Source organism: Dromaius novaehollandiae, chromosome 4 (genome assembly GCF_036370855.1).
Source record: "Dromaius novaehollandiae isolate bDroNov1 chromosome 4, bDroNov1.hap1, whole genome shotgun sequence".
NCBI classification, from domain to species: Eukaryota; Metazoa; Chordata; class Aves; order Casuariiformes; family Dromaiidae; genus Dromaius; species Dromaius novaehollandiae.
Genome location: NC_088101.1, coordinates 48,455,095 through 48,470,179, shown reverse-complemented (window position 1 = coordinate 48,470,179; position 15,085 = coordinate 48,455,095). Strand labels below are relative to the sequence as shown.

At 37.3% G+C, this 15,085-nt stretch overlaps 1 protein-coding gene and 1 long non-coding RNA gene across 2 annotated transcripts in view; one reads left to right on the top strand and one right to left on the bottom strand.

The window, feature by feature from the left end:
* LOC135328239 (uncharacterized) overlaps positions 1–15,085 on the bottom strand; it is a 92,395-nt gene that overhangs the window by 26,929 nt on the left and 50,381 nt on the right. The window lies entirely within an intron of this gene.
* The window catches only part of GLRA3 (glycine receptor alpha 3), a 103,053-nt gene that overhangs the window by 63,835 nt on the left and 24,133 nt on the right, over positions 1–15,085 (top strand). Inside the window, exon 6 of the mRNA XM_026105157.2 lies at positions 11,863–12,000. Within this exon, the coding sequence (XP_025960942.1) occupies positions 11,863–12,000 (138 nt within the window). The remainder of the gene's footprint in view (positions 1–11,862; positions 12,001–15,085) is intronic.

The window sequence follows — 15,085 nt, the reverse complement described above, 5'->3', positions numbered from 1 at the left end:
TTATGAATTTCCACCATCTATTTATTTCAGTTTCTTTAAATTGTCTCTGATCTTGCAAGTCTTGTTCCTGCATGTGACACTAAGCAAATTAGACTGTTAATTAGAAATGACTTATCTTTTTCTTACTCATTTTACCACTGTTCTAGGTTGTAGAGCAAGACTCACTTACTTATAAAAGACAAACTGTGGGTTGTAGTTCTGCCATAAAATAATAATCTTGTTTAGTAACACATCCTCCCCACCAATATTGATACTGTTGTTCCAGCATGGAAAGCTCTAAGCTGAAAATTCATGTAGAGCTTTTCTCCCCAAATGATATTTTTAATCAGCTCTTGTAATGGTTATTACAAGGTCACTCTAAGCAGCTGGATTTGCCACTGGTCATTTACATAATGAAGCATCTGAAAAATATCAAAGTGAAAATGTCTTCTATTTTTAAAGCATTTCTTTTACTAAATGATTTCTTAGCAACTAAAATGAACTATTTTCATATCTTAGAAAGGAAGCAAATGAAACTGCACATGTAAAATAATCTCTTCTACACTTCTGTGCTTTATGCCAGGGTAGTCTATAGGCATGTGAGATAATTTTAGTTTTACTCTGCTTGAATAAAATACAAAAGAATGGCAGCTAAATACATACTTATTTCTGTGGCCTGTCTCCCAAGAAAATTTTTTTTTCTTTCATGTGTTACAGCTTGTTGTGTGTCTTTAAATTTCACTTTTATCTCAGTGCATTCCCTTATTCACATATTACAGTTATAACTATCTGTGCAATTTAATATTCCTGGACTTTCAAACAATAGCATCACAAAAATAATAAATCAGTTATGAAAGAAGAAATATACTAGGAAAAGCACCTCCTTACCCAACAGAATACTTCATTTTACTGTGATAATTACAGTCTCTTTAACTTATAAAAATAATAGCCTTTTTTCCCCCCACTTGATTTATGGGGGATTTTTAGTCTTTCTAGACAATCATCTCTCTGTCTTCTGGCTTTTTTGAGGAAATTCACTCTGTAGTATATGATGCTGCTGCTACCTGAACGATGCAATTTCTTTCCTCCCACTCTCCCTCAGCTTGTGAGCATGAAAATACCAGTAAGCAGGCCAATGGCAGATCTGCGTTACAGCAAGGGGGATGCACTTGGCTGCTTTCCCGCAACAGCACAGAGATGCCATAAGAAAGATAATAGAACTGAACTGTATTTCTTCCCTGGCAGGGAAGCTGGTGTGTCTACCTGAGAGAAAGTAATTATGGGCACACTAGGTCAATGCCTGCTTTTGCCTGAGCATGTGGAAATTTCTCTGCCTTCCAGTTCAGTAGCACAAAGATTGCCAACACCTCACCCTGTGGTTTCCACTCTGCAGAAGGGTGACTCAGCCCACTGTATATCTGAAGCGAGACCTCACACACAGCTAAAAGCAGCTAGATATTTGTAGTCTTCACTTCCAATCAACACAGGAAGAAAGGGCAGGAGTAACTCTACAGCTACTGCTGAACCCACAGAAGCTCGTATTAAAGTGACAGTTGAAAGTCTATAGGCTCCAGGAAGGAATATTACGTCTGAGAGATGCGGGAGAGAACTGGGCCTGAAATGTTACTCTTGTCTGAAAGCCTAAGAAGGATAAACCTACAACTCCCAAGGGAGAGATCCAGTCAGAAAGACTTAGAGGGCAGTGCAAAGGGCTGACCTTTTGCAAAGCAGCTTGGAAGTACACAGAATTAAACCCTGCTTTCTTGGAGCTCTGGCATAGACTTAGCCCTCAAATGCAGCACAACTGATTTCTCAAGCTAATATTTTTAATGGCTAACACTTATTAACGTTTTATGCTATCCTCTAGCTGAAGTGAGGTATGTTAGATCGATCAGATCCTCCCCATGCTATGTTGTTTGGACTTCAGGGCACAATTCAAACCTCTGCCATGTTCTTAGGAATCGTAATCTGCAGGCAGCATGTCCTGGAGACACTCTGCTGGGCTGCCTAACAGAAAAGTAGTAAAATTACTCGTCAGCATGACCGTAGCCCTTGCCTCAGCTGGATATCTAAAGAACTGCTGTTTGCTGAATAAATCCAATGTTACTCTTGGACCTGTACCTTAGACAGTGAATATAAAAAACAAGAATGGAATTTAGATAAATCACTAAGATTAGAAGAACTATAAAATGTGTAGTAAAACCAAATTCTCTTGTACAAAAATGCTAGATATTCAGTTCAGTTGTTTCATGCCATTTATGTGCTTGTTTATTGAACAGAGAAAAAGAGTTAGGTTTTAATATGCCTTTAGCTAGTGCAGTAAGACACAAGAAAAGAATAGCCTTCCTGGAGTAAAACAGACTGAGCAGAAAATTTACAGGATGAATTGGTATTCAACTGGATCACAGGTTTGCTAAGAAATTTCATTCTTCATGGCTTGGAATGGTACTACAATCGTAGTTGAGACCCTGGCAGCATAAGTGAGAAAAAAAAAATCTTGGAATTGCCAAAACAATTCTGGTTCAACGGTATGGAGACTCTGAAGATCAGGGAAATTGCTTATGTTTAATATTTATCTGTAATGGGGTAGTCCCATGGAGTAGCCTGGAGAAGAGATGTTAATACCTTCAAGACTCTTCAATAATTCTTCAAGACAAATTTGTTGGATGCCCACTGTCTTGCCTATGAGACTATGGGGCTTTTAATGTCTAAAGCTGAAACTGAATTAGCTAAAATAAAACCTTCATGCTCTCAGTATGTATACATTAAACCGATATAAACAGCTTGGTTTTGATACCTTCTGTAAAACTACATGGATTGAAGTAGGCTGAATGGACACCTTATTTGTTTAAGGTGGGTTTTGTTCTTATGCTTCAGAATTGGATGAGCAAAATAGTTACATTCCTTATTAATATTATTATTATTAAGATAAACAATAGTACTGAAAATAAAACAAATACAATTTACCTTTTCTTTCAAGGATTTCTTATAAGAGTGTTGGTAATAACTTGCCAACACCATTTTTGAAAAGACATCATCACAGTTTTCTTGGGAAAATAAGAGAGCAGAATTTGGCCTGTTCAGGGACCTTCTTGGAATCCCATGGGATAGGGTCCTAGAAGGAAGAAGGGTCCAAGAAAGCTGATTGATATTCAAGGATCACCTCCTCCAAGCTCAAGAGAGGTCTATCCCAATGAGCAAGAAATCAAGCAAAGGGGGCAAGAGACCTGCATGGATGAACAAGGAGCTCCTAGCAAAACTAAGATCATTAAGGGCTTAGAGCATCTCTCATATGCGGAAAGGCTGAGAGAGTTGGGACTGCTTAACTTGGAGAAGAGAAGACTGAGAGAGTGGATCTTCTTAATGCATTTAAATATCTGAAGGGAGGGTGTAAAGTGGATGGGGCAAACACTTTTCAGTGGTGCCCTGCTTGAAACACAGGAAGCTCCATCCAAGTTCACAAGGAAAAACATTTTTCCTGTGAGGATGACTGAGCACTGGAACAGGTTTCTCAGAGAGGTCGTGGAGTCTCCATCCTCCGTTCAATAGCTGTCCAGACAGGTTCCCAGGCTACCTGCTCTAGGTGACCCTGCCTGAGCATGGGGTTGGACTAGATGATCTCTAAAGGTCCCTTCTGACCTCAACCGTTCTGTGATTCTGCAAAATGACCAAGACCGAGAAAATGATTTTGTTTTCCTTCTTCCAGACACTTACATTGTCTTGCTATTTAGAAGCATTTCAGTAGATCAGATTCTTTCCCCCCCGCCAATCTCTCCTGCAACCTGCAATAATGCATCCTGAAAACACTCCCTCTAGCTAGACAATATTTAGTGCTTTCTAAAGACACAAATGGACACTAAAGCTTTTAGAGTTAGTATATGTTTTGTCCACTTTCTGCCTAAAAATATTGTATAGTATTAGATAAACGGATTAGATAGACTGTCACTTCATTGTATTTGCTGTCTAGATATTCAAAAACTTCCACCAAATATTCCAGACACAAATATTGACAACCACGACTCAAGATAAGCCATGGGCCTTATCTTGTTCATCTCAGGTGGAGGTCTCAGTCTGCCAGTACATGCCTCACGAGCTAATTAGCTGGAATGACTTCAGGCTCCTTATCTGAGTTGTTTCTTTATGATAACTGTTTGCAGAGAGGCTACAGTGCCATGAGGACGTAGTTCCCCGTGCTTTTCCTGTAAACTTCCTCTGGCAGCGTTTCTCTTCCGGGATGCTAGCCTTGCCATATTATTACCAGCAATTTACCACCTTATTTTTCATACCATACGTGCAAAAACAGGGACTTTGGGTTAAAGCAGGGTAAGTCAAAGGGGTCAGTATTAATGTAACCTAATCAGTAATGTAACTTCTGAACAGTGCTGTTCAACAAACCAGTGTGTTTTTCTGCCTTTTCCCTCCAGTTGTGACTGGATTTTGTGTGATTTGTAGCATCTTTATCAATTATATTAATCTTTAAATGATAGAAAGCTGATTACATTAAAAGGAAGCAGAACATGTTGATTCTACCTTTTCATCCATTCAAGCAAAATTCTTCTGTTAATAACTTTTTTTTTCCTGTTGCTAAGTGAGATACCAATATCTGTTGTGTACATTGCACAATAATCACTTACAAAACATCTTGTAGATATCAGCAAAAATCTCCATTAATTTTCTAAATAAAGATTCATAGTGAATGGAATGTAACTTCAATATCTAACAAGAAAGTCTTCTGATTTTTTAAGTCACAAGTGTATTGTGAGGCTAAAAGCAGAATGATCAGTCAGTCAAAAAGAGTAGGAGAAAACAACTACCAGAGAGTCATGAGTATCAACCCTAAAGGACAAGAATCAGTAAGACTCAATAAATAATGTACTTGCATTACAGCAAACACACTTGACTGTTTTGCATATTTTGAAGAGTTACATATTACAGATAATTTTCTACTTTTTCTTGCACACAAAGAAGTCGAAACTTTTCTCAGTGAATCACTAAATTCCCATACACCTTGTCAGACCTTTCAAGGTATAAACATATGCTGACTCCAACTAAGCCTACTGTCAGTAAATAGCTCCTAGAAGGCTTTAACTAGCCCTCTTGTGGAAGTAATTTGCTATTATGTAAATATGATTGCTATATGAAAAAGAAAATGTAAATTACATTAAATTATTTTACCTGTAGTGTTAATTAGGAAAATACAAAAAATTCATAACAGCAGCTTTTAATCAGTAAAGTTATGATATAAAGTAATCCTGCTTGGATGAGGATATTACAGGGAGCATAGACACACATGATACTGCTCCCCTCAGGGCTCTTGCTTGGTTCTTTCCACTACAAGGAGAAACAGTTGCTTCAGGGCAGATATTTTCTCTGTTGTAGTCTTTTTTACAGAGAAAGCACCCAAATCCTGTTTCCTTGTCACACCAGAAACATACAATAGCAAGCAGTTTCCTTGTTTCAAAACCCAGCGGTGGATTTTGAAACTGGGTTCAGTACTGGAAGGTAAATACATAGGAAAATGGCATAAACTAGCAGGTGAATTTATAGTTTCAGTTATTCTCAGTAATGGTCAATATATATGCTTTTACCTGGTGAAATTCAAGAACAACTGTGAAGTATTTTACCCCTCTGTGAATCATAGATAAAGCTTTGCCTTTTCTGAAAAGTAAGAGCAAATATCTGGATAGTAGCCAGACAACAACAAAAATATTGCAAACTGCACTCTAGCCACAGTAGCTTGCATGTGTCCCATAATGTACAAAATCTGGCATCTCTGCTTCTCTCAGGAATGCATCCTTATGCATTTACAGACTGCAAACCCAAATCCTAGCACACCAGATTTCAGAGACAGAAGTCCTTACTAATCCACCTAATTCAGTCCTGCTAGATGTGGTCCTGCAGACCACTGTATCAGGTAATAGTCTCCACTGCTTTCAGCTGTTTCTGTAATATAAAGGTCACTTTTTCCAAAAGTGAATTGTAACCTCGTTTTAAAGTAAATAAGTAAAAGATATTTCTATTCTGTTCACAAAGTAAGAGCAAGAAAGGATTGAGATAATACAGTGAGACTGAATAGCAAGAATCTACAAATAATAAGGATAATCACTATGCAGCAAAGGTTTACACAGTAGACAGGTGTACTGAGAAACAGATCCACAGTTTTTTTCTTCCAGACACACAGACTGGGACTCCCTTTGGTCCTGCACACCAGGTTTTCTTACCATGGAAACCAGATATGATGAGAGCAAGAGGGAGAGGAGGGAAACATTTTACACCCAAGTCTTACTCCAAGATGAAGTTAGGATTCAAGAGCTGAGAAGTACTTCCATCTACTTCAGGATAAGCTCTGTAAGTAGACTGACAGAGCATTTACACTTCTGTGTAGTTGATAAAAAGACTCTTTGATTTGTCTTTGGGTCATCTCTTTCTATACTCTTAGTGGTGATCCAAAGAGGGCTACTGAAATTATCCACACAGACAAAATACAATGCCATTAGAGGCATAGCAAATATGTGATTAAGTATTATGCTTGCTATTTTTGCAAATCCAAAAGTGAGATAAAATGCAAAACTCGTGACTGCATTAAGATTTGGCATAAGCTTTTGCGGAATAGCAGATGTTAGAAGGAAAACCCCAAAACAGGTATCAGTGGAGAAATAGGGTTTCTATAGGCTTCTATCTGAGCTTGGAAAACTGTGCAACGGACATGATTCCTGATTTTGCGACATTGCTGTGAGTTGGTTCTTCTAACTTCTTCTAATTCAAGTTCCTATATTGTGCCAACTGTCTTGCCAGCCACTTTCTGTGCATTCAGTACTTATGGACATAATAACACAATAAAGACACCATTATTTTCCTTCTCCATTAAAATCCCTAAAGAGAAATGTCATGGTTCTTCATAATTATTACATACTTCAGCACAGTTCTTCAAAGATGCAAAATATATATAACAGTATACTACACAGAGCACAAGTTTGTACTAGTAACTACACATCTGTTCAGAATAATTTCTTCACATTTCAGGCCCACAGTTTGCTAATAATAAGCTGATCTGACCATGTAACTGTTCTTTACTGTTCCCTTTGCACAATGATAACCATGTAAGGAAATACAGGTTCTCTAATATTTTATCATGCAGGCCATTAGGAAAGTACACACCATGCATCTTTAATCTCTGACAGCAGACCAATATTAGCAACAGACATTTAGACTTTTACTTAATATTAACCTATGAATGATATTCATTAAATTGCTTTGAAGATAACATGCATACATCAATCAGGTAACTCCAAGTTAAACAGCCAAGTAAGAAGCAAAAGCTTAAGTGGACTTCAGGTTCAGTATTTCTGGCATTTAGTTTGAGATATTTTGCCTTAATTTCATTATCATACCTTCTGATGCTTTCATCAAAAATTAAAATCCTGGACTGAACCTCTCTCTATATATTGGTCAATGGCAGGATAATACATTCCTGAGATATTCTATTTGACCATTTATGCATATATCCACTCAACAAATTGGCACACTATAACTGTTAGAGTTACAGGAACACAGCTGTATCTTTTTACATATAAATCATTTGTTTATTCAGGTGTTTCCACTTTCATTTGCTGCAGTGTTTTCCACATTCTATTGCTCCACATTCAAGCTTGTTGTCGTAAAATACAAATAGCAAAATTTGTCTCTCAAGCTGTAATTTTCTACAGTAAATATTTTTCATAATATTTATACACATTTTGTATCCTGTCCACTGAATAAATGACTCGAAAAGAGAAAGTTGCTAGTCACATTCATCTATCCCTACTGAGAATGTATGATTTTTCACTTACTGTGATGCCTTAGGTTTCACTCTTAAGATACATACACAAGTGCAGACAAAAAGTGTGACTAAGTTAATGGGCCCTTTCCTCCTCCTCCTCCTTTTCCTTTGCTTACTAGCAGTGCCATTATTCAAGAATATCGGAGCAAAACTTAGAAAATACAAACAGGATATCTATCTTATTTACTTTTACTATTTAGATACTACTAAACTCAGATTTTATTTTTAATTACAGTTGTGTCTGAGACATGCTCAGCTGTAGTCATGATCGTTATTGCTGTGACCGGTGCTATACACACATGGAACAAAAAGCACACCATTACTTACTTCATTCGCCTATCTTTCTCAGCCAATCGGTTGTCTATTTTACGCAGACAATGAAATGCTTTAGTCCTCTTCATTTTTAATCCTGTGAAACTTATTTTAGTAGTGTCCTTTTTTTTCCCCTCTAGATAAGTAAGGTAAAGATAATTTAGTAGAGACCTGCTTTGTTAAAATATCTAGATTTCCACTTTGCAAATGTAGGCCTCAGTACTGCAAACATATATGTCTGAATATGCCATACCATATACAGTCCCATTGAACTCAGGCAGTGGCCTCAGGATTTTAAAGTTATTCACATAATTCTAATACTGTAAACATTTATGATCAGAAATTGTAGGATCCTAAATCTGAAAAATAACACTCAACTGCCCTCGAGGCTCCACAATTTTCATTAGCAAAGCTCCCTACACTTCTGCTGCTTGCTGCACACATAATCACCCAAATCCTGATGGGACTAAGCACTTCGGTGCCTTATCCCTCTCAGGATCATAAGCCTCTGCTTATCTTTGTTCTTGAGGCTGACCCTGAAGGTGATTTCAGAAGCTGCCACGGTATCTTCCCATGCTGCAGGGAGCCCAGCCACTTCGACAAGGGACACTGAGTACGTTAATCAACAGAGCTCCCAAGTTAGGGGGCTGCAGCACTGATTTTAAGCTCCATTTTATAGATAGCATCATATGCCTAATTTCTAATAGTATATATACCACCTACAGTAACTACTAATTTTTTTAAAATGCCATTTCTAGAGATATGCTTTTTTCCCCCTTATACATAGTACACACAGCAATACAACTAGCATTCGGAGTCATTTTCTGTGTTATTCAGCAGTTCTTCACAAAATAAGAAACAAAAATATTTGCCTTTTTTGAGATATTAAGAAAACAGTTACCTCTATTACTATTGATATTCACCCTGAAAAATTTCTAACCCAGAAGAATAATGCAGTTTTAGCCCTTTTGTGCAAAGAATATTCTGGGATTGGCCTAGGACATAAATTTCAGTTTGTTCCGGCATGACTGACTTAATTCTTACAAATTCTCTGATTCTGCTTTATATCTGTGAGTGAAAAGATATTTCCTGCTGTAGTCCTTCTTCCTTTTCTACATGTCTACTATATAGTAGAGGAGAATTTCTTGGGAAAAAGAAAGAGCTTATTAATTTTTTGGAACTGCACCAAACAAGGATATACTTTCAGTTAGAAAATCAAGGATAGCCACCATGGTTGACACTGCTTACTACCCAAACTTCAGAAACAAGTTAGAATTATCAAATAGTTTTATATATATATATATATATATATATATAACTTAAGTTTTCCTACTTCCCCCATTACAGGAGTGTTACAAGATTTTAGATTTCCTTAACTCAACAGGCATATGGTTGGGTCAGGTGTTTCACATTTAATGAAGGGCCACAAATTTAACAGAGATTAAGTTGCTTTAATTTAATGTACTTACACAGTGGAAATAAGATATATATCATATTACTTTTGATTTTTTTTTTGAGTTGAACGTAAATTCACATCTCCATTAACTCTTTTATATTTTAAGACTGCATAAATTTGAACTTACAAAATCAAAATTACCATATTGAATGCTAAAGCTATATTTGGGTACTTTAAATGCAAACACAAGAAAAAAATTACTACGTCAGCACTTTCCATACACTGTTATTATTTTTAATAGCATGTACCATGTAAGAATTAGTGGCCATGGTAGATAATTAAAATTAAAAACATGCATTAGAGATGAGTGAATCTGATTTAGTGAAATCCATTTTGACACGGCAGTTGTTTCTTGTCAGTTCAATGAATTTTACTCAGGGGATATCACTTCTGGCCATAATCTACATGCTTCAAATGATAATCTGCTTTACACACAACTGCTTTTTGTCTGAATGCATGCAAAGTTTGATAGGAGCTATATGTTTGAGTTTTCATAGTTTATGGCATTCAATAGTGAATTTTAAAACTGTATTTTAGAATGTCTCATATTGAGGAAGAGAGTAAAATAAGCTTTCCATATACATTTAATATATGCTTATAATGAATTGTATAAGAGCTAATCTTAATGAAATACTTTTTTGAAAGGATGTGGTCTTGTTTTTAGCATATTCATCCAGCCCTAGCAAAATACACAAGTATGTAACTGACAGTCATCCTGAGCGTCTATCAATACCTTGTATAAGATACTCTTCAAAAGAAACAAAAAATCTAGAAGCATAGAGAGGTGTTGGAAAGAGTTTTAAATTTATAATCCTTCATTCTTAACTGACAGATGTACTCAGCACAGCTACCTCAGAAAGGATGAGGTGTGTCTCAAAACTGAGCTCCGCGTATCAGGGCACTATGACTGAGTAGCATTCACAGATGTATTCAAAGAGTACTGAGGTCACTGAATATAACAGGAGAAAGATTTATGAGTACAAACCAAACATCTTATTTCCCTCACTGAAACTCAAGATTGCAGCATTTGCAGGCAGTGTCACCCTTAGCAAGTTCTGAACACTACACTTGGAACAGTGATTTCTTATTGAAAGGTTACAAGATATTTCCAGTTATCACTAGGTTACTCTGATCAGCTTTTTAGCTTTGGACTAAAGCAGAGAGGAAACATAAAAAAGAAGCAAAATAAATGGGTGAAAGCTATATAATACAGATGTAAAAATGACTCCATTCTTTTCCTTGTGATTCCAGCTATTATACGTGGTTCAAGTGTACCCCTGCGGTTCTAGCTATCACAACAATAGAAGCTATTTAGATGTAGATTGCAATTTTAAAATTTCATTATTGTCCAAATCTATTAGATTCTGAGCAAGGCTCTAATGAACCCTGAATGAGTATAGGAAGCCCTTGTCACTTGTCTTAACTGGATGGAATTTAATCGGAAGTTTGAAAGAAGATGCGAAGGATGCACTGGAAGGTTAATGCTTGACATATTTGGAGGAAGCAGAGCTATTTTCCTCAGTGGTATCCCACGCACATATTCAGCTAAGAGGGGTAAACAGGAGGAAAGACTGGTCCTTGGTTAGTACTTCTACTACAGCTTTTACTGTTTTATTTAAGCATATACACTCAAGCATGGGGTAAGGATAAATGCAGGAATCTGAATATTAAAAACAAACACCTCTTAATATCATATTACTCCAGAGTCAGCTAATATGAGAAGATGATTATGTTCAATTTTTCTTTGTTTTGTACCAGTTTCAGAGAAAAGTATTTTTTCAATTCAACTAACTTCACTCCTGCAGAAATTCTCATTGTTTTCTTTGTAGGATTTGTACCTAACTTACTTCAAATCCATAAAACTATAAATAAAGCTTTGACAATACACAATTTCACACCACATAAAATGAAAAATAGATTTGAAACTGAAGGGCCTGTTTTATCCTTTACAGGCCGAGGAGGGCAGGGTTTTCAAAAGCACCCAAGAGAACTCAATGTTTAGTTCATTTTGGTGTTTTTGTTAACTCCACTACCAGACTACTTGACTAATAGGATTTCACAAATGATCAACAAAACTGGCTTTTTTTTTCCCCGCCCCTAGATTGGTATGTTTTAAAAAGGCAGATAATGCTTTGTAGTTAACTTTTACAAGGAGACCTGCTGTATTTTCTCATTTTATGACATTTATTTATATCATTGCTATTTGGAATGTCCCTGCTTCAAAAGTTTGCAGCTGACTTAGAGTTTATTTGCCTTTTTTTCTTTTTTTTTTTTTTTTTTTTTTTTTTTTTTTTAGTTGGATACACAATGAATGATCTCATTTTTGAATGGCAAGAAAAGGGAGCTGTCCAAGTAGCAGAAGGGCTCACTCTGCCACAGTTTCTGTTGAAAGAAGAAAAGGATTTATGTTACTGTACCAAGCATTACAATACAGGTAGGAGGGCATGTTGCTGATTAAAACTGGAAAGACATTTCCTGCTATTTTGGAGAGGTCTCTTTTTATAAACATTCTTGCTGAACTCACATGAAGATTAAAACATTCACCCGCATTTTGCAGGATAATGCAAAATAAATAAAATAACTGGAACAATGAAAGAAAACTGGCAAGCCTAAGAAAATAAGTGTAGCTGAAATAATTGAGAAGCGATTCAGTAATTTTTCTATTTTTTTATTAATTTTTTTTTGCAAGGGGTGCCATGGCCATGTTTGTACCGTGGGACCTGAGGCGCTGCCTGGATTCTGGGGCTCATACACTCGCAGCGAGCTGTCCTGGCTCTGCCAGGAAACAGCACGCGAGGCCAGCAGGGAGACTGAACAGGCTATTCATAAAGAAAGTCCTGTTGCAATCCAAATTAAGGCAAAGTGCTTTTCAACATTGAGTTTATCACAGCTGCCATGACACCCTAGGGGAGGGAAATCATCCCTAAGCTCTACTTAGAGTGAGGGGGTATTAATACGGACATTTTGAAGTGTTCCCTAAAACAAACTGGAAATATCTGATGTGCACTTTTACTGTACAAATACTAATATCTGGCTAATCTTCAAAAAGCTTCCAAAAATGGAGATATCTACCCTATAGGAGTATAATTCCTTCACTCAAACATCACTTTGTTAATGAGAACATTGAAATTAACATTATTTTTCTTTTTTAGCATAATCCCTTCAACAAACAAGAAAACAGACTTTATTTTAATGATTTTTCTCTGTCTCTAATTATACAGGCAATCTCTGCTTCCTGTTTAGGGCTCTCCTGCTTTTGTGCTATTTTAACATGTGCCTATAACTGTACTTCTATAAGCTGTGCTAATTATATCATTAGAAGAACATTTGTTGTAGAAAGTATTTTCTTCAGCTTTCTAAAGTTCATTTGCACAATGTAATATATCAAAAATCATTCAATCAGGAATTAAAGCATTACTGTGGGACTAAATCTGCTATTGAATGGAAACCTGTTTTAAAATGATCGAATTTCCAGTGATTTGCAAACATCTCTCTAAAAAAAGCATTTGCTTTCATTAAAGGCTTAAGAAGCCATCACTTTAAAATTCCCCGTGAAAAATCCAAAATGTTTCTCCTTTCAATTATTTAAAAGTTTCGTTTTCATAATCTTGAACTGTTTCATTGCAATAAGGTAAAAAAAAAAGTCGATAATCTCAAATCAGTGTGATCATCGTAAGAACGCTCCTAAGGTCAAAAATGACAGCTACAAAATATTAATATGTAACAATATATTAAAATATGTTAATATGGTCAAGATTAGAACTCTACCTCTTCATTTAAATAACTCCCCTTTATTACAGTGAGGACAAGTTAAACATACCTTGACAGTTTTCTCTGAGAGCTTTTGTTAAAATGATTGTATTTTAAACATTTTGATGCTGACTGAGACTTCATTTTTTCAATATTTTTAAGCCACTACCTTTTTTTCCTCAACCTATCTTTCAGGCCTGTTTAAGATGGAATTAATTTTGCTCTGAGCAGAAGTAGGAAAACATGCTAGACCAAGGGCTAACATGGTAGGCTCCACAGGTTCAGCTTACGTCTCCTGTGTTTGCATGATGGTCCTAAATTGCAAAGGGAAGCGGGAGGAACAGATGTTAGTGACAGCATGTGAGGGCTCACGACTGTCAAGTGGTGCCTACGGGCAAGCACATGTGCTTTTCCCTGTGAACTGCTGTCACATTTAGGTGGAAGAAGGGATTTACTGTCATAACGACAGGACAACATGCCTAACCATCAGTCCACTATATTTCTGTATTGCTTTGGCCAAAAAGTGCATTTCTGTGGCCAAACAGGTGCTCTGAACCGTCTGTGTAGACCACAGACCCTACTTAAAAACAAAACTGGGCCATTTGGTTTGCATTTAAAAAGTAAGACTCCTTACTAAGATGGAAAGCTTGGCAGCCTGCGTGCTGGTGCCCACCGCATGCGCCTGGGCGCAGACTTTAAAAGCACTCAGCACACGGGGAGACAACCGCGCTGCTGGGAACCTGCGGAGGGAAGGGGCTGCCGCGCTCGGGGCGCCCTCCTAGGCGCAGGGGCATGCCCTCGCTGCGGCACGCAGCGGCGGAGGTGCCCACGCCGAGCTGCGGCGGGAGAGCAAGCCCGCTGTCCCGTGGGGTCACGCTGCCCCCAAAGCAGGGAGAACGCTGGCAGGGCAGCACGGGATGAAAAGCTCCGTTTAGTCACGCAGGATTACATCCACTGCGACGTTCTCCTCTACAAGATAACGCTCTTGTTTCACCCCAAGGTCTTTTGGGTTTTGTTTTTCTATTTTATTCTTCAGTACGAAGTTAGCTTCAGCAAATTAGAGGGGTTTGGCTTCGTTTCAGGAAGGTGGGAGTGCCTTTGGCTTCTCTGTTAGAACCTGTATTATTAACTACTCTGTGTAGGCTAAAAACCACTAAGCATGGTATTAAAAGACAACAACCCAGTGTTTCTTTTCCTCCATTATGCCATTTGAATATGTGATCACTAATACCCTTTCTCTAAGGCTCCCAAAATGAAATAATGCAGACTGATACTTCTTTAGGACAATCCACAAGAAACAAAACAAATCATTTTTTTAAAACAGAAATAAGCCTATTTTGCTGGCCCACAGGAGATTATATTAAAAGGGATTCTTAAAAGGATGCTAAGCAATTGCAGCTGATATGCAGTCAGTGATCAACTAAATTTTCATTATGAATTTAGTTACAGTACAGGACAGAAAGCCTTTCTGAGACATCCTGTAAAACAGAAAAACCAAAAGTCCCTGTGAAACAAATCAACACAATGCTTCAGCACAGTATGTGGAAACTCATCAGTGCATGTCTTGTCAGTGCTTCGTGCCCAATTGAAAGTGCATCTCTGTAACCATAGCTTGAAAAACAAACTGCTTCCAAATATAGGGACATAACAGTTCACAGCATAATGGCTCATCAAGTCTTATATTCCAAAGTGACGCAGAAACATTTCTGATCCCTTCAGCTGTCTTTGCATTCGCCAGAGTATCTGCAATGACAGATTTGGAAGTGAAC